The sequence below is a fragment of the Gossypium arboreum genome, chromosome 3, assembly GCF_025698485.1.
Source record: "Gossypium arboreum isolate Shixiya-1 chromosome 3, ASM2569848v2, whole genome shotgun sequence".
Taxonomy (NCBI): Eukaryota; Viridiplantae; Streptophyta; class Magnoliopsida; order Malvales; family Malvaceae; genus Gossypium; species Gossypium arboreum.
Genome location: NC_069072.1, coordinates 12266742 through 12287867, shown reverse-complemented (window position 1 = coordinate 12287867; position 21126 = coordinate 12266742). Strand labels below are relative to the sequence as shown.

Here is a 21126-nt window from a genome sequence, read left to right as displayed (position 1 = left end):
ACAACAGGTTTTAAACGAAATTGACAATGGCAGATGCATTAATGGGAACTATAACAGGATGTGGGTAGTAGAGAATGTTATATGATTTGACAAGAAAAATCAACGAATAAACAATTTTAAAAGTATAATGATGAAATTAAAAGAGATATACAATGGAAACAGAGATCGAAATGAATGGTTGTGGGAAGGGCTGAAACGAGGTTTTATGGAGAGATGAAAGGTATGGGGTTGGCCATTGAGGCGTAAAGGGTGTGCACTATAATCAAAATCAGCGTGTTTCAGAGGTTGTTTCCCCACGTCCCACGACTCTGGTTAGGGAAGAACGATGAAATATGACCATGAAAAAAGTGAAAGGAAATTTTGATTGGTGGAAAAGTTTGTCTTGGTCAAAGAAGTATATTATAGTGGATTTGGTGTGCCAAGTCAGACTTCCATTATGGGGTTAACGGTTGGTCACTAAAATAAAAAATTTTCTAAGGCAGTGACTAAAATACAAATCTTTTAATTTGAGTGATCAAACTAGATATTACCCAAAATATTTTTAGGTGACACTGAAACGTGTTCCTCACTTAGCCTCGTATTCTGAGTGTCAGTGTCACCAGTACAGGGAGCGAATGTAATACTTTTCTTCTCATGGCTGCTTCAAATGAATCTGACCACCTTCTTTTTGCACCCACCGACATAGGTAATTTATGCTAATAAGTGGGATCGAAAAGCTAAAGAGGAGAGAGAGAAGAAATAAAATGGAGAGCGCCGGTGTAGTTTCAACCACAACTCCGACGTCTTTCAGGCTCCGATGGGACGTGTTCCTCAGTTTCAGAGGCGAAGATACTCGTCACGGCATCACCAACACCCTGTACTGCTCGCTTGTGAGAGAAGGCTTGCGAGTCTTTCGAGATGATGACGCTTTGAGACGTGGAGACGAGATCGCACCGAGTTTGGTGGAAGCCATCGAAGACTCGGCTGCATTCGTTGTCATTCTCTCTGAAAATTACGCTTCCTCCCATTGGTGCCTTGAAGAATTGGCCAGGATCTGCGAGTTCCATAGCCGGTGCCGTAGACTGGTTCTGCCTGTGTTCTATGGGGTTGACCCCTCTCATGTTCGAAAACAGATGGGACCTTTTAAGGAAGCCTTCTTTAGCCACGAAAACAGATTCGGAGAAAAACAGGCCAACAGATGGAGGGAAGCCATGGCCAAAGTTGGCTCCCTAGCTGGTTTCGTTAAAAGGTAAGGTTTTCCCCTTTTATCTACTAATCACCTCAAATCTCTCGTGTTTCTGCAATTATTTTAATTAAATATTTAAGTAGATTACATTAGGGCTTTTGATATAAATTTAAGAAATTAAAAATCACACTACCATGCGAGTGAGGGAAGAATTATAATATTTTTTTAAAATAAATAACTTAGGTTTTAAATAATTTTATTGAATTTGGTCAGACAAAGATGAATTTAAATTTAGTGTTAATGATTGTTTTAGGTTTTATTTAGTTAACAATCTATATTTCAAATTAATTCGCTTAACTAGCTTTCATATACACAAATTGATAGTGTGTGTTATTTAGATTTTAAATTAATTGCAAATTTTAGCATATAATTTTCAAAATTAGAAAATTTTGTTTATTTTATTGCATGATTATAAAATGAATTTATTTAGTATAAGGTGTTTGGTTGGATTCAGGAACGACCTATGCATGGTATTAACTATTAATATCATGTATACTTGCTTAACTCTAACCCTAAAAAAGATTGAAATTTTTCTATTTGGAATTTTCTTAGGTCTAATTTCTATTACTTTGGTTGGATTATTCGTAACCGGTGATTAGTTGGATCTTTGACTAATTAATTTACCTTTTTTGACTCACCCCTTTAATTCTTTAATTTTAATTTTATCCAAAGAGGTCAAATTCGAATTGCTATTTATTTATTTTTTTAGTTTGGTGTAATTTTCGACCTAACAAGAGCGGAATCACACTCTGTAGGATTTGAACCTATAACATTGGGTTTTGGTCTCGAATTATGAACATTAAATTTTGTTCAAAACCTTTTATATTTATAAATGACTATTTAAATCCATTTAAGCTTATCTATATTTTTTATTAAATAAAATATAATTATTTTTATTTAATATTTAGTAATTATATATATTTGTCATCTTTTACTGTCAATATTTATTCCTTTTATTAAATCTAAACATATACTGATTTAAAATTTTTAACATTTACATTATAGTATAATATATTTAATTTTTATATGATATATAAATTACTTAATATACTTATGACCAATGTTTATCCCTTTAATAAGCTTACAGAACATGAATGATTTGTAACTGGACTGGCTTCAGTAGATCTCTTGGAAAATCAAAAGAAAATTTTATTTAATACATAAACTAAACTAAAATAAATAACATATCATTAACATAAACTTGAAAATGGTGGGTCGAGTTGAGTCAGACTCTGGCTTTAAATATTAGAGCTTGAGTTCGACCTATATTTTAAACAATTTTTTTTTTGCTCAAACTCATTTTCAGGTTTAATATTTTTGTCCCAATTCTTTTCAAATTTCGAGTGCACCTTCAAACTTAGGTAGATAGCTTAACTCTCGAATAGGTCTACTTAATAGTTTTAAAAGTTAATATCAATGATAATTATATTTTACTTTTGTTTTGTTTTTACTTTCTATTTCTTTTTAAATTATTTTATGCAGATGTATGTTAAATATTTAAAACTTGAATTTAATTTAATTATATGTTAACATTGAATTTTTTTTACTTTTATATTTTAGTTAATTTCTTTTCCATTAAAATTTTCTAAATAAAGTAATTTTACATGAAATTTTAATAAATTAATATATAACTGATTTAAATATAAATTTAAAATTTTAATTTTTAAAATAAAATATATCTTAATGCCATTAATTTTTCATTATTTTATAATTAAAATAGACAGAAAAAATAGAACAAAACTAAATAATAAAAAGAATATAATCATTTTTTTATTTTAAACTTAAAAAAGGGATAGGTGGGTATTCTTTACACTAAATTCAAGAGGATAAGTGTTTTGATGGTTTTTTTTTATAAATTTATTAATTGAGATGATGACAGTATAAATATTATATGAAAAGGGTAACAAAAACTTAAATTGTTAGCTGATAGGTTGTTGAGACCTACAAAATAAAATTTACTTAAATAAATGAAACTTTATAGTTAATTGTGAGTAAGGTTGAATTTACGAAGATCAGTAATAATTTTATTTATTTAATAAACAAGTAAAATAAAAACTAAATAAAGATATTTGAAATTAAAACTAAAATTAAAATAAAGTAAAAAGAAATAGTAAAATAAAATATAAGATAATTTCCATTCCATTTAAGGGTTTGATCATTGATATAAAAATGATTTCAATGCTTTTCAATAAATTTGTTATAGTTGCTGGCGATTGTCTAGCAACTTAATCTCTATTTACCTTCTCGATAATCAAGACAATCGTCATTAATTATTTTCCTTATTGACAAATAATCCTATAACAATCGTTTAGGATTTAATCTATCAATAGCATTGAGGACAAAAAAGATCTAATTCTGACCAACAAACATACAATCAAGGTTCATTTAAGTTAGATTGCATGCTCACATTACACAAACAAAGATGTAGTTCGTGTCAAATATTAGAAATCAATCAATTGATTAAATACCTAATTGATAAGGCAATCATTTTAAGCTATCAAATACTGGTAAAATATTTAACAAACTTGAACAATTGTAATTAAATTAGAAGACATGCAAATACCAAAGAATAAAGAAAAGATTAAGAATAACTCGAACTCACAAACTTTATAGAATCAAACTTCAAATAATTCTTTGACTAAAAAGGAAAAGTTTAGCAACCCATGAAGACAATAAAACACAAAATCAAAATAAAATTAAGGGTTGTTATGTTTCCGTCTCCCAAACAAAAGTGCCATTGAATACATAAATCAAATTTTTTATAGATTTTCTTGATAATTTTCACATCAAACTTTCAGATCGTTTTTTGCACCTTCTTGATTTTTAGGCTCTTCGAATTATTATGGATCCAAAACGGAAGTCTATAACTCAAGTTATGACTAAAATACTGAAACTACGTTGTATTAAAAGTCCAAATCGCAAAAACTTGTCAAAATTATACTTTAAGCTCATTTTCTCTAATTATTCTCTAAATTTATAATAAATAAAATATATTTATTAATAATATAATTAAAAACATAATTAGAGAAAAATATAACAAATAATTATCATTAACATTGATTTAATATATTTTTCTAAACTTCTCATTCTTATATGTTTATGCACACTCAAATTCTCGTTCAATAGGAATCATACTAACTTATTAAGCAAGTTAAAAGTCAATCAGCTAAACTCAATTAATATTTTAAATGTATCTATTCAAAAAAAATTTTTAATTGTGATCTTTAAACCAATAACATTATTCAAGAGAATGTCTTTACTTTATCTTGAATGAAAGATAGTGGTTGGCAATTGGAATACCTATGAAGCTGTAAAGTATATTAGAGTAGAAATCGAAACCCCAGATTTTTTAAAAAAAGAAAGAAAGGCTCGACACATTTATCTAAGATGTTCCAAGTTTTCATTGCTGCAATAGTTTGATGCAACTCTTCTTTACCAAGTAGGTTCTAACTTTTACAGTGCATTCATGTTGGTTTGCAGTGATGAAAAGGAATTGATTCGGGTTCTGCTGAGAGAAGTTCTGCAACATGTGAATAATACACCTGTGGAAGTAGCAACCTACGCAGTTGGACTGGATACGCGGGTGACACAGCTAATAAATCTGTTAGACGTGAAGTCCAGTGGCATTAATGTTGTGGGGCTTCATGGAATTGGTGGGATTGGGAAGACAACCCTTGCCAAGGCTGTCTTTAACAAGATACTCGTACACTTTGACCAGCGCAGCTTTATCTCAAATGTCAGAGAACTTTCAAAACAAGAAGACGGTTTAGTATCTCTCCAGAACAAACTCATTGGTGATCTCTTCGGTTCCACTGGTAAATTTCATCTTCCTGCCGATGAAGTCGATGCTAATGCCTCGAGAATCAGAAAGATTATTCATGAAGAAAGGGTTCTAATTGTCCTGGATGATGTCGACCAAGAAAACCAACTGAATGCACTAGGACTAGGTGCAAGAGGCAAATGGCAAACTGATGGCAGTATTCGGATCATTATTACAACAAGAAATAAAGGAGTTTTAAATGAATGTTATGTAAATCGGACTTACGAGGTCGGGGAATTGCATTTTGATCAAGCACTAGAACTTTTCAGCTATCATGCGCTCAGAAGAGAGAAACCAACAAAAGAGTTTGAGAAATTGTCCAGGCAACTTGTAGCTCTCACTGGGAATTTACCTTTGGCTTTGGAAGTGTTCGGTTCGTTTTTGTTGGACAGGAGGAAGGTAACAGAATGGGAAGATGCTTTGAACAAGTTGAGAGATGTTCGTCCACACGAGCTTCAAGATGTGCTGAAGATAAGCTTCGATGCGCTAGACAGAGAAAATCAACGCATATTCCTAGATTTAGCCTGCTGTTTTCTCAATTTGCATACCAAGAGAGAGGACATAATTGATGTATTGAGAGGATGTGGTTTCAAAGCTGAAATAGGGTTACGAGTTCTTGAGGAAAAATCTCTGATTAAGTTCACTGAGGGCGATGCTCTTTGGATGCATGATCAACTTAGGGACATGGGAAAAGAGATTGTGCAAAATGAAAACGACGATCCTGGAATGCGCAGCAGGCTCTGGGATCGAAACCAAATCATGACTGTCCTGCAAAATAACAAGGTATATCATATATAAGAAATGTCTTTGCATATTTGATACTGTTGATACGTTACTATGTTATACTATTGACAACAGGGAACAAGAAGAATTGAGGGTATTGTGATGGACATGAAGAAAGTCGAGAATGGGAATCAGGCGGTAGTCTGTACAAAACCATTTAAATCAATGGTTAATCTAAGATTGCTTCAAGTGAATCATGTGAAACTCGAAGGAAAGTTTAAATTTGTTCCGCATGAACTCAAGTGGCTTCAATGGCAAGGATGTGCATTGAAAACTCTTCCTGCTGATTTTTGTCCTCAAAAGCTTGCTGTCCTTGATCTCTCAGAAAGCAAAATCGAACAGCTATGGAGCTCTTACTCTAACAACGTAATGACATTTCGTTATATATATACACACTGTCTACTTTCTTCTGCTTGTAACTAGCTAGTTTGTGGAAATATATAAGCAATATTTGTTTGTTTCAGGTTGCTGAAAACTTAATGGTCATAAACCTGCGTGGTTGCCCTCATTTGGCTTCTCTTCCTGATTTATCAGGACACAAAAACCTGCAAAAGATTGTTCTCGCGTATTGTGTAAAACTGATAAACATTGACAAGTCAGTTGGTACTTTAATTTCCTTGCACCACTTGGATATGACAGGCTGTTTAAACCTTGTTGAATTTCCTAGTGATGTCTCGGGGATGAAAAACCTTCAAACCCTTGTCCTCACCGATTGCTCCAATTTCAAGGAATTACCTGAGGACATAGGCAGCATGAGGTCACTCAAAGAACTATATGTTAATCGAACTGGCATCGAGAAGCTGCCAGAATCTATTTACCGACTCGAGAAACTTGAAAAACTGAGCCTAAATGGTTGCATACATATCAAACAGTTGCCAAGATGTGTAGGAAAGCTAGCTTCTCTCAAGGAACTTCATCTTAATGGATCTGGATTACAAGAATTGCCTGATTCTCTTGGATCTTTGGAGAACCTGGAGAGATTAAGTTTAATATCTTGCGAATCATTGACTGCAATTCCTGATACTGTTGGCAATCTCAACTTATTGAAAGAGTTGCTCATAGAGGGTAAAGCAATCACAGAGTTGCCAAATTCTATCGGCTCTTTATCATATCTCAAGTGCTTGTATGTTGGAGGCATACAGATGAGGAAATTGCCAGACTCAATTCGAGGACTGGTTTCTTCAGTGGAACTTGATATAGAAGGCACATCAATTACGGGTCTCCCAAGTCAGATTGGTGATTTGAGATTACTTGAGAAGCTTGTGATAAGGAATTGCACTTCACTTGAATCTCTGCCAGATTCAACCGGGGGCTTGTTTGCTCTCACTTTTATCAACATATTCAAGGCCAGTATTACTGAGTTGCCAGAGTCTTTTGGGATGTTGGAAAATCTCATCACGTTAAGATTGAACGAGTGTAGAAAGCTTCATAAACTTCCATCCTCAATGGGAAATTTGAAGTCATTGCATCATTTGTATATGAAGGAAACTGCTGTGACAGAATTACCAGAAAGCTTTGGCATGCTCACATGTTTGATGGTGCTGAACATGAGAAAGGATCCCAACAAGCAAGAGCAACCAAATTCATCATTTGTAGCGTTGCCAGCATCTTTCTCGAATCTCTCATCACTGCAAGAACTTGATGCTCGGGCCTGGAGAATATGTGGTGAAATCCCAGATGATTTTGAGAAGCTGGCAGCAATAGAGATTCTGGATTTGGGTAGCAATGATTTTTATAAACTACCATCAAGTCTAAGGGGACTTTCACTTCTAAGAGATCTCAAGCTGCCCAAATGTGAAAAGCTTCAGTCCCTGCCTCCACTTCCCTCTAGTTTGGAGAAGTTGAATCTTGCAAACTGTATATCATTGGCGACATTATCTGATCTTTCCAATATAAAAGGCTTACAAGAATTAAACCTTACAAACTGTGAGAAATTGGTAGATTTGCCAGGCCTTGAGTCCTTAACGTCCTTGAGAGAATTGTACATGAGTAACTGCAGTACCTGCGCTTCAGCAGCAAAGAAAAGACTCTCTAAGGTTAGTTTTCTTTCTTTTAGAAAGTTTATATTTAATGCGCCTTCAGTTTATAAATCTTGGTATATTTATAATGACAAAACATCTTTTTATAATCTTTCCATGTAGTATATTTTATCATCTCACCTTAATGTTTAGATTCAAGTTTCAAGATAATATTTTTCCAATTTTGTGAAGAACTTAAATATGGTATAAATAGATATTATATATAATATTTTTTAGTGAGTTTTATTCAAATAATAATTAGCAAATAAATCACGTTTGGGATGGAGCTTTTGAATATTGATGCAACTAATTTTGCAGGTTTATCTCAAGAATCTGAGAAATCTAAGCATGCCTGGAAGTAGAATCCCAGATTGGTTTACACAAGATATGGTTACCTTTTCAAGCCACAAAATCCTTGATCTCACTGGGGTGATAATCGCGGTTGTTGTTTCCATTAACCATGATAATCCAGATGAACTGAGATACCAGGTGCCTGCCGTGCCGGACATTCAGGCACAGATTTTCAATGGCGAGGAGGCAATAATGACCACTGCATTGAACTTAATTGGGGTACCTAGAACCAACCAAGACAATGTTCACTTGTGTCGATATCCCGCATATCGTCCCTTGGTTTCCATGTTGAAGGATGGTTTTAAGATTAAAGTGACCAGGCGAAACCCGCCCTACGTAAAGGGCGTCGAGCTGAAGAAAGCTGGGATTTTTCTAGTTTATGAAAACGATGATGATTATGGTGGCGATGAAGATTCACTGGATGAGAACCAGCAGTCTGTATCAGAAAAATTAGCCAAGTTTTTCAGCTCTCTTGAAGAAAATGATGGAGTTGTTCACCAATCCAACTGCAGCCATGAAATAAAAGAAGAGCTTCAACTCCCAGGTAAGAAAAAAAAACGTCGCCCAATCAACTCGTGCTGCAATTGGTGCGGGAGGTTAAGCGTAAAATCATGAGAGATCTCAAGGCGTGTATGCCGATTTCTTCACTCAAGTTGAACACAGTATACATTCTTAGGATCCATTTGGATGGATAATGAAATAATATTAGTGAGTTTAAAGACGAGGTGGTGATTGTGATTAAAATTAATAGTGAAATAAATGTAATTTGGATGTAAATAACCAAATATAGTGATAATAGTTAAGGGAGTTGTAGTAAAAAGGTTAAATGATTATGAAAGATATATAATTAAAGAATAGTTAATATATTTTTTTAGAATTTTACCAGCTGACGGTGTCGAATCCCATGAAGATTTGATAAATTAGAGTCGATATATTCAATAACCCATATGGTTATGGGCATATTCACGTTTTAAAATAACAACTTTAATCTTATATCATAACTTAATTGTTTTTTCGCTCGAACTATATTAACTTGTTCTTGTGATTAGAATAAAAGGACAATTACGGATCAATCTATCTTTGTTAACTATGTATTAATTTAAATATTAGATAAGGGGCCTTCTTGAATCAAAATAAAAAAAAAATACTACTTAAGAGACGATTTTCATCTATCTCATAAATCAAAGAATGAATAAATAACAAAGCAAGAAAACTAAAACATGAACTTGAATCTTATAACGAGCTCGATTTACCCCCTAAGTTAGATTAATTTCCTAACTATGCATAACAAAAGATTAACTAAGGAAATAATAAAGGCTTTATTCACAATTTAACCCTTAAGCTATACTTGTTTTTCCACATTAATACTTCAAATTTTTTTATCTTAATTTAATATGAGTTTTGCATCATACTCGTTTTGATATTTAAAAAGTTAATGATTTAAAAAAAATATCAATCAAAATGTGTCACATCATTGATGACATGGCATATTGATCAAGTTGACTTGGTATTGACCAACATTGACTCACGTTGGTCTATATTGACCGAGCATTGACCAATCTTTGACCCTCTTTGACTTAGGTTGACAAGCAATTGATATGTGAAAAATTATTAAAAAGTATTTTAAAAGTATAAAAGAAATATTTAAAATGAAAATAACTTGTAAAAATTATTTATAAATAGATGAACATAAATATAAATTATTTAAAAATATTAAAGTATTGTAAAAAAATCTTTAAAATTGTAAAAATGGTTAAAATGAATAATTTGCAGGGATATTCCCTCCTTTTAGTTTCCATATTGATAAAATTACTTGCAATGAAATATTTTTGCAAACATGTACAATACACTCTGTTTCATTAATATTATAAGTATAGATTGTGGTTTGTGATACATCTAAACCCAATCCCTTCTTTCACTGCATTTTCTTCGTTTAGGGAATTAATTAGAAGAAATTATTATCAACATGGAAATTAATAACTTTTAAGGAATGTTTACAATATTTTAATATTCTTATCATTTTTACAAGTTTCTTTAATTATTTTTTTACTGGTCAATGTTGGTGAACACCAAGTCAACTTGCCATATCATTGATCAATTTGCCACGTCACTGATTAACCTACCATGTTATCAATGACATGGCACGTTCTGATTGGCCATATTTCTTAATGTCATTAGTTTTTAGACACCAAAATGAATAACGGTGCAAAGTATAAGTATCAAAATGAGACAAAATTTAAGTACTAATATAGAAAAACGGATACAATTTAGAGACTAATTTGTGAATAAAGCCAATAATAAAAGAATTTTTTATCGAAACTAAAACACGAAAGCAAGTTAAAAGGAGAGTGACATCTTTCTCACCAAAAAAAGATTCAGGATTAAGGGTCAATTATCAATTGCTATTGGAGTTAATAAATGTTGTGGAAAAGTGTAGTTTGTTAAAGCGTTTTGTGTTGTGATTTAAATATGATATGAAAAGTAAAAATAATTAATTTAAATTATATTTAAATAATTTAATATAAGTATACATTGAATATAAATTTTAAATATAAATTAATGATACATAAAATATAAATTAATCTAAAGTTTAGAATACATTTTAAATAGTTAATATAAATAAGAATATTTTGATAATTTTACTTCAAAGCACAAAAAACTAAAATTACTTAAATTTCAATTTTTAAGCTCGAATGGAAAATCATTTTTCAATACTAGTTTTAACCAGAAGTTAGGTGTTCTTTGTTAGAATTCCAAACGCAATCAACAACAAATCTAAAACGGGTAATCTACAAAAATAGTCACTTTTGTTTGCCTCAAGTTACATTTTAGTCACTTATGTTTAAAATGTTACGTTTTAGTCACTTATGTTATTATTTTGTTACGAAGTGATCACTCTACCGTTAAGTTCCGTTATCTCTCTAACGGTAATCCTACGTGGCAGTCCAACTAGATTTTAAGTGCCAACTTGGATTTCTAAATGGGATAAAAATATATTTTTAATTAATTAAATTTTTTAAACCTAAACCTTACCTAAAAAACTGTTCATATCATCTTTTTAATTTTTCTTCCATCTCTTCTTTTTTTCAATGGGTTTTTTTTTTCTTATTTAACTGGAAAAACTATTATTAAGATCAAAATAGTTGAAATCAAATTGACTGCTTCATAAAGATGGATTCAATGGAAGGTTCAGGTATGTTGTCTTCTTTGTATTCCTCTATCTCTTTTATTCAGTACTGAAAAACAAAAGATTAGATTTTTTTATTGTTTAATGAAAACCCTAAATTAAAATTCTTGATATTTTCTTCTACTTTTTGAAATTGTTTGTAAACATGTATTTTATTTTGCGTCAATAGACATCCCATAAAATGCAACTAAAAACATGTTTCATTCAAGCTAATTTTAAAATTTTCAGAAAAGGGATGTTACTTTCACTGTTCTTGTTCCTAATTATTATATTTTCTAGTTCTTTCATAGTTCTTGAATAATTGGTTTCTCAATCAAATTTTTTCTCATCTGAATCAACTTGTATGTTCACAATCTCTTTGTGGGTATTCCAGATTATTCTTTCTTATTGGTGATTTCAACTATTTTGATCTTAATAATAGTTTTTCCAGTCAAATGAAAAAAAAAACTCATTGAAAAAAATAAGAGACAGAAGAAAAATTAAAAAAGATGATATGAACAGTTTTTTTGGTTAAGGTTTAGGTTTGAAATTTTAATTAATTTAATTTTTTTAATTAAAAATTTATTTTCATCCCATTTAGAAATCTAAGTTGGCACCTAAAATCTAATTGTACTGCCACCTACTATTACCGTTAGAGAGATAACGGAACTTAACTGTAGAGTGATCACTGCGTAACAAAATAATAACATAAGTGACTAAAATGTAACCTGAAGCAAACAAAAGTGACTATTTTTGTAGATTACCCAATCTAAAACTGAAAAAGAAAAGAAGAAGAAGAAGAAACTTTGGGTGTCCCGTTTAAGTGCCTCACTTCCTCCCATATATAAGAGGAATTACGATCCAACTAATCTTCAGTCAAACTATTAGTAAATTTACATTTTAGTCACTTAACTTCAAAAAGTTACAAAATAGTCACTGAACTATTCGAAAATTTTTTATTAAAGTCATTGGGTTGTTAAGTTTTTTCTAAGTCCAGTCAAAGAGCTCCAAGCGACGATTCGATGATCGATATGATGGATCAGTACCTATCAATGAGTAAAAGAACATACCTTTAGATCCAAGTCGATCTAGCGGTCAATGTTGAGGATTGGAAAAAAAAACTGTTTGGATTTTGGTTCGTAAATTTGTGATGTTCAAACATCATTTTAATTATATTTAATTTGGTAGAATATTTTTATTATCTTATTAAAAATTATTTATTAATTTTTGTAAATTATAATCTAAGTTTAAAATATATATATATATATATAGATGGTTAGAACATCATTGAATTAAAATATTGTTTTTTTTATAATCAATAAATTTGAAATCGGATATCTAAATCTGCATCCTTGGTTGCAGGAAGTAAAGGGTTTCAGTCGTTAGAATGTGCCACTTTTTTCTCTTGGAAAATAAAAATATGACAATCATACTAGTTTTCCCTTAAACCAATACCCATCAATAGTATGAAGTAGGAAAAAGATACTGAGAAAATGCAGAAACTCATGATGTAATTTGTTGTTTAGGATTATAACTGTTACTAGCTCAGGGAAAATAAAAGATAACAGCAAACTGGCTTTATTTATTTATCACAATTTCAACTTTTTAACTAACAAGACACTAAAACAAAGTTGATTCAACATGTAAGCATTAGACAGTAATTCTGAACAAGCAACTTTCTTGTACACCCAACAATAAATCAGTCTAGGAGATTCTGTTCAGGTATTAGTACAGACAAGGCCGACATTTCATATATGAAGAAAAAGAACACATTCTCCCAAACACAACAATCAAAATGTTCAGGTACTGACTTTAGCATTCTTTTAGAGCTCAATGCCTCATGTTGAGAATGAAAATAGAGTGTCTCGCTGGTTTTACCAGGATGCAATATGCTTCTTTGGGTATGACTGAAAGAGAGGATTCATTGGGAAATTAATGTTCTTATTGCTGATTGACAATGAACTGTTGAGATTATGTTGTTCTTTCGAAACCACCACGAATATGCAACCACTCTGGTGATGCACCGCGACTGTATTCCCTCGTTGCTTGTGGACCAAATGCCATTCCAGTAGCATCAAACGTTTGTTGGCCATACTGAAATGACAAAGCAATTGTTACAGCAGATGTAAGTCTGGGGAAAAAGGAAAGAATCTCTTCGATGAAACATGCTAAAGTTTTTCCCCCTAACATGGTCAATTCTGCTGTTGAATAGAATTATTTCATTCGACACAAAGCAGTTCAGGGACTACCTAAGCTAGTTTGACATGACTTACGAGCATCTAACTTTAGACAACTGAAACTTCAACATAGAAAGCATGTGTATATGCTAGCAACTAGAAAATAAATTGAAGTAATTAAATAAAACAACAAAGTCAACAACAGGTTAAATACTAACATCTTTAAGAGGAAATACTTCAATGGTAGGATTCATTCTTGAATTAACTGCTTCAAGCTTCATTGACAAGAACTGCAACAGCAGTAATAATATTTCAGAATAAAAGTTCGAGATTACTGGGGGCAAAATGTAAAATAAATACAATGATAGATAAGCAGAAGGATACACACACCTCAACCTGACGCTGTAGTGACTGAATGTAATTGATTATCTCATCAAGAACAAGAGCCTTGCCAATGACCTGAGTCCAATAAACGACTTAGTATGTGACGTAAATATGCCATGCTCAGGCAAACTGAAGAGAAATTTCGATATGGTTTCAGTCATCGACCATGTCACCACATAAGTTATCAATTTACCAATAAGCAGAGACAGGTACAGCAAACCAGGGACTAGTTTTTCTTATACACAAAACATTGAATAAACAAACATAGAGTTGGTAGCAAGACACAGTTTACAAAAATTTTCATTGCTATATAACTTATTGCAACCAGGGACTAGTTTTTCTTATACACAAAACATTGAATAAACAAATATAGAGTTGGTAGCAAGACAGTTTACAAAATTTTCATTGCTATATACCTTATTGCAACCAGGGACCAGATCCTGAAGAATTTTCATTCTTTCACTAATCTTTTCTCTCCTCGCCTGTCCATCAAACTATTCGGATCAGTGAAACATATTCAAATCTTCATGTACGTCAGATTCTATGAATTTTGTTCAACCAAAACGCCAAAAACTGCATAATGATGGTAAAAAATAGTAGGCGATAACAAAATATTAAAGGGTTAGATATATAAGTTTCACAATCAAAGACATGTCCTTTGTATCAAATTTCGGTTTTTATACATTGCAAGGATTTCAACAATCATAAAGCAAGTTACCCTTTCTGCTAAACTGTGACTATCAGTAGCTTGACCCCTTCTAGCTCGCACATGGATGTAGTCTTGTTTAGGTGGCTCTGGTGGTTTAGCTTTTTGTTCCACTGGCTTGCCTGAACTGGGTTCTGCTGCTTCAACTTTAGAATCATCATTCTCCTCTCTGCATCCTGATGCTTTAAGTCTCTTTCCATCACCAAAACTCTGCCCAAATTATTAAAAAAACTGCCCTATTAATTCCAATCATTTCCTTTCAATACTTGAAAGATAAATGTCAAGCAAAATAAAAAGGTGCCCATCTGAAATAGTGCAAGTGAGGATCACAAAATCCAATTAATGAAAGAAGTAAAATGAAAATGAATACCACGCCATTGCCACTACTGGTGGAGACAACCTTAGCTGCCTCATCTTCTCCATCACGCCTTCTCCTCATACCACCCGATACCTCTGGATTGGGGTGGTCGTAATGAGGCGGCGGCACATTCCCAAACTGACCCCTCCTTAACCCAGATTCACTCACGGGATACTGCCAGATCTCTGCTAGATTGTACCCCCCATCGCTCATCATAGCTGGTGGATCCATCACCCAGCAAAAAGATAAAGTTTGCTTAAATTATTAGCGAAGAAAGATGATGGGTTTTATTGCTTGTTGTCTCTAATGTGTTTGATCTCATTACCGAACTGTGTATCTATGATGGTTTAGAAAGAGACCTCGAGAGTTGCGAACTTAAGTAACTTCCAGTGAGGTTTACAGGGAGGATTCTTTTTTATGCTTCCACAACCCCTTATCTCTCTCTCTCCTTCGCTTCTCCACCATCCGATTCCACTTTTAAATCCACCGCATCACTTGATTAGTAGTAATTGGGAAATTAAGCTGATGTGATTAATGATTAGAAAAACAATGATTAAGTGTCAATTTGTTAGAAAGTTTATGAGTATGAATTTTGGGAATCTTTAGCTATTTATTTTCTTGTCATTGCCGTGTTTAGGTATTAAGTACCTACTCATCGCCATTTCCCTTCCAGTTTTCTTTCTTTTTAAACAATAACCCTAAATTAGCTTCTCAACTATAAAAGTAGATTCATTTAATGAAGAAATAAAATCTCAATTTTAACTGTTCTTGTGTTTTGAAATGATTTAAAATAACCAAATTTCAACCATATTATTTTTATATATTATACCATAATAAATTAAATATATTATAATATAAATATTAAAAATATGTTAAATTGTTTATATTTAAAATTTTAATAAATATATATATATATATATATAATGATAATAAAAGGTATGTGTATTTATTAAAATATGATATATTTATTTGTTAAGTTTTTGTACAAATTTTGCAAGACGATTAGAAAAATTATGATTAAAATTTTATAATACAAAAGAGGAGGAATTATATTCAATTTTTAAGTTTTGTGTAAAATTATATTATGAGATATATAAATTAAGATCAAAGATATAATTTTATACTTATGTTATTAACTACAAATATTATTATTATTTATATTTTTAAAATTTTAATAAAATTCTATATTTTTAAAATTTAAATCAATTTATCAAAATCGTGAAAATTTTGCATGCTAATTTTAGTATAATAAATGCTTTTTTTTTTTTTGAGGAAAAGACAATAGTTATCATACTTATCTGAAAAAAAATTAAATTTAGTATCAACACAATATCATATAATATTAACCACATTAAGAATACTAAATATATGTAACATGACGCATATATATATGTGTGTGTAAGTTCACCTCGTTATTGTTGGATTGTTATGAAGTAAAGAAGGCCGAGTAAGATTGGTGTCGTGGAATACTCAAAATATCTAGAAACATAAATCATCATTGAAGTTATTTACGGTTCTTCTCATTTTCCAAGCCTTCAACTATCAATTCCTATTTTGGTTGGTAACTCCAGCAAAAGATACTACCCATAGATTCCTTTTCCTTTTTCCCTTACAATTTTTCTGTTTACCTCGAAATAGTTTAAATAAAGCCCCCAAGAGTTCAAACTTTCTTTGGCCGAATTTTCACTACCACCGGTTCAATAGTTGCACAACTCTTAAACATCATCTCTTATCGTCCTATGTAACTTTTAACCCATTGAATTTAGGGAAGACCCCTCTAAACTTTGAACATTAAAAATAAAAATAAAAAACTTTCCATTTCTTGTTTTTGAAAAGTCAAAAGTATTTTTTCATGTGTCGTAAAAAAACATAAAAAATTCTGTCAAGGTTAAAAATTATGAATAAGAGTATGTTAAAGTATTTATAATTGATTCAAACTTTAATTTTCAGAAATTTAAACCAATATTTATCTCATTAATTATTATTTTAAATCTCTAAACTTATCAATTTTATTTCAAATTTGTTTATTTTGTCTCATTAAGAAATAATTGTTAAGATAATTTTCATTTAAAAATAAAGTTAATTCATCAAAAAATCTTGTTGGGATAATTTCCATGTAAATAAGATTTAAATACACTTCATAAATGATAATTGTTGAGATATTTAAATGTTGATAGCCATCATTTTACACTTAAATTAATTTTAGGGTAAACTTTTAAAATAGTTACTTTTGTTTACGTTTTAGTCACTTATGTTATAGTTTTGTAATATCTTAGTCACTTAGCCGTCAATTGCTTTTAACGGTGTAACAGTAAGCTGACGTCGCACGTTAAATCATCATTTCAAACGAAAATTTTAGGTTAAATTTTATAATTAGTCCCTATATTTTTTTTCATTTTAAGCAATTTAATTTTTTGTTTTATGTTCTTTTAACTTTTTTTTCTTTATTTTTCATTCTCTTCTGCTTCTCCCTCTGTTTTCCTCCTTCCTTCATTTATTTTAACGTAGTTGTCTATATTTTTCATTTGTTAAAAATAATCCACAAGCTCGCCTAGCTCGAAAAAAATTTAAATTGTTCAAAAAAAATAAAAGTATAGCAATTAGCTTTAACAAATGGAAAACATAGAAAATTTACGTTAAAATAAATGGAGAAGGGAGGAAAACAAAGGGAGAAGTAAAAGAGAATGGAAAATAAAGAAAAAAAAAGGAAAAGTTAAAAGAACATAAAAGAAAAAAATTAAATTGCTTAAAACGAAAAAATATCAGGACCGATTGTATAATTTAACCTAAATTTTTTGTTTGAAATAATGATTAAATGTGTCACATCAGCTTACTGTTACACCGTTAATGACAATTAATGGCTCAGTGACTAAAATGTTACAACGTGATAACATAAGTAGCTAAAACATAATATTTCAAACATAAGTGACTAAAATGTAATATGAGGTAAACAAAAGTGATTATTTTGATAGTTTACCCTTAATTTTAATAAGTACATTATCAATTAAATATCATATATTTATAATTTTATATTATTGTGTTATGAATTAAACAATAAGTTGATAATTATTATATCTAAATAAATTCAATATAATTAAATTATTATTTAAATATTTTATATTTATGATATTTATAATATTTTATGATAAATAAGTTAATTATATAATTTCAACACACCCATGGGGCCCTACTCCAAGGTATGATTTGCCCCAACTCGCTCGTTTTAAATAAGTTGTGTTATGAATTAAACAATAAGTTGATAATTATGATATCTAAATAAATTCAATATAATTAAATTACTATTTAAATATTTTATATTTATCATATTTATAATATTTTATGATAAATAATTTATTTATATAATTTCAACACACCTTTCACCAGGAGACCGATCGACGTTCCTCACACTCGATTTTGATCCGATTCACCTAAATCAAGTCATTCAAATGACATTTATACATGAGTTAACGATTGCTTCCAAGATTTATCAAGATTATCAAAAGATTTGTTAAGAACCGGAAAAGATCGGGTAATTGAATTGAAAGATTAACGTGGATCAATGCTATTGCGGAGTTTACAAGTTCTATTTATCGAAACGAATACACTTACCAAACTTTGATAAAAATATGGATGCTATCGACGATGAATTCAACAACCGGTAGAAAATGATTTAATCAAGGATTGATTTGATACGAAAAAAAAAACTATTCAACAGCAAAAAGATGAAAAATATAATGTAAAGGAAGGGGAAGAAAATAAAAAGAGAATAAATAAAAAGATGAAGAAAATTCTATTAGGATTTGAAAAGGGGTAATATGAAAATCTAATTAGGAAAATAAGAGAAAACGATGGTGGAATTCTAATTCTATTGGAATTTTGAGAAGGAGCAAGTTGTGATTTCTAACTATGAAAGAATTGGTTAAATTCTAGTGTTTATAATTTTCCGAAGATTTTGCTAAAATTTGAAATTAAAATAAAAATGAGAAAGGAAGTAGAGGTTCAAATTCGGGTTCACAAAGGGAAACTAACATTTAACCATTGGGTTGTTACCTGTTGAGCTACTGCCCATTTCTTGTTAAATTTTATCCCCAACAATTTTTATTTTAGTCTGGCTTTTATGAGACTTGAACCTTGGTTTCTAAAGAAGAGGCACTAATGCCTAATGTAACAACCCGTTTTTGGGTCAAATCAAAAAAGTGGTTTCGGGACCACAAATCTGAAGTATAAATATTTATTTTATTATTTCGTTAAGGTCTACAGCATGATAGAATAATTGTGTGAAAATTTCGTTAAGAAATTTTATCGATTGAGTGCTCAATTTGACTAGAATGACTAAATTGCAATAGGTGCAAAATTTGAGTTCTATAAGTTAAAGGTGTCTAATTGCTATGAAATTTTAAATTGGAGGTTCTTAAATGGTAATTAGACCATTATAATTTAGGATGGACAAAAACAGACATGGTTAGGTGAAATTTTAAAGTTATGCATTAAGAGCATTTAGTAATTTGGTAAATAAAGACAAAATTAACTAAATAAAAGTGTCCATCTTCTCAATTTAGTTCCTCCATAGCCGAATTTCACAAGGGAGCCATAGCTAGGGTTTTGGTTAAGCTTTCAAGCTCGATTGTAAGTCCGTTCTTGTCCCATTTTTAATGATTTTTATATTTTTGAGATCATTGTAACTTGATCTAGCAATTTCAAGGAGTAATTTGAAAGAAATTTGAAGTCTAAAATTTTACCCATATTGAATATGCTTATATTTTGATGTTTGATGATAGAAAATGCATGATTGTTGTTCAATAAACAACATTTGTAAAGTGATTTTGGTAAAAATGATAAATAGGGACTTATTTGTAAAAGATTATAAAATGTGTAGAAAAGTATGAATAAATGAAAAATGTGGGCTATTATGTGTACAAATAATGTTCGGCTAGGCTTGGGTTGGGATGAAATTGAAAGAAATTCATCTTACGAGCCTAGGGACTAAATTGTAAAATGTTGAAACGTTAGGGGAAAAATGTAATTTTTGCCATAATGTGATTTTGGGCTAAATTGAATATCTTGATGGTTAAATGAGTTAAATGTGGCATTATAAATCAAGAAAAACAAAGTTCAGGTGTAGATCGGGGGAAAAACAAAATAAGTGACGAATAGATCCCTTTTGCCATTTTTGCATCCGAGGTAAGTTCGTATGTTAATAAGTTTTGTTAAAATTGTGTTTTAAATGCTTTAATTTATGCATGAATTGTGTAATCGACTTTATGGACACATTTAACGATGTTTTGGCAAGCGAGAAATCTCAATCGAACCTTAGGAATAAATTAGGATACAAGTGACATATCACTAGGGTTTTATGTTATGTGATTCGGGTGCTGGTCCTGTACGTCCTACCGGTGTTTGAGTATACCGACAAATGTTGCGGTTACTTGACAGCTTGTGTGAGTAGCACCGGGTAGCTACGTTTTGATTGACAGCTTGTGTTGATGGCTCGAGAGCTAGCATATATGTGTTATGAGATAGAGGAAGCAATGGTTACATATATGACACTTTGTGTGTAAGATTTCCCAAGTATCTGACATTAGTATTCCGAGTGGTTCATTGGGTATGTCAACGATGAGAATAAGTATGAAATCATTACGAGATGGTACAGGTATGTACATAAAGCTTATGATTATTAAATTCGTGAAATGATGATCTTAAGGTAAGTTTGTGATGGAATGAATTATGGTTATGAGATTATGGTAAACTACACTATCTTATACTACATTACTTGAATGTTAAATGTATGATAAGATTTGCTTATTTCTTTCATACGAGCTTACTAAGCTATATAGCTTACTCCATTTTACTTTCCATGTTTTATAGTGTCACCAAGCTAGCTCGGATTGGAGATTATAGAAGATTGCATCACACTATCAAACTGTCATTTTGAGTATCGATGATCTTAAACATTTTGAGTATATGACATGTATAGGGATTTGGTCATTTTGTTATATGTGTCATTACGAATTTGGCCAAATGTGTTGGCTTATATTTGTTTAAGGTGGTTTGATATTTAGTCATGTAATTGGCTCATTTTGGTTAAATTGGTTGTAAGCTTAAGTATATTTGTACAGGTACAAATATCTCTTTTATGAT

The 21126-nt window shown here is 30.9% G+C and overlaps 2 protein-coding genes across 2 annotated transcripts; one reads left to right on the top strand and one right to left on the bottom strand.

Annotated features, from left to right (window-relative positions):
* Window positions 1-542: 542 nt before the first annotated feature.
* On the top strand, window positions 543-9082 carry LOC108474849 (disease resistance protein RPV1-like). The gene is made up of 5 exons (XM_017776877.2): window positions 543-1228; window positions 4706-5828; window positions 5904-6194; window positions 6293-7864; window positions 8165-9082. The coding sequence occupies exons 1-5, from the start codon at window positions 693-695 to the stop codon at window positions 8810-8812; spliced, it is 4170 nt and encodes a 1389-aa protein (XP_017632366.2). The 5' UTR covers window positions 543-692; the 3' UTR covers window positions 8813-9082.
* A 3843-nt stretch (window positions 9083-12925) lies between these two features.
* On the bottom strand, window positions 12926-15659 carry LOC108474762 (transcription factor BHLH089). Its single transcript, XM_017776774.2, has 6 exons — window positions 15001-15659; window positions 14643-14840; window positions 14341-14406; window positions 13931-13999; window positions 13759-13830; window positions 12926-13457 (listed from the first exon to the last, which is right to left on the bottom strand). The coding sequence occupies exons 1-6, from the start codon at window positions 15217-15219 to the stop codon at window positions 13335-13337; spliced, it is 747 nt and encodes a 248-aa protein (XP_017632263.1). The 5' UTR covers window positions 15220-15659; the 3' UTR covers window positions 12926-13334.
* Window positions 15660-21126: the final 5467 nt, after the last annotated feature.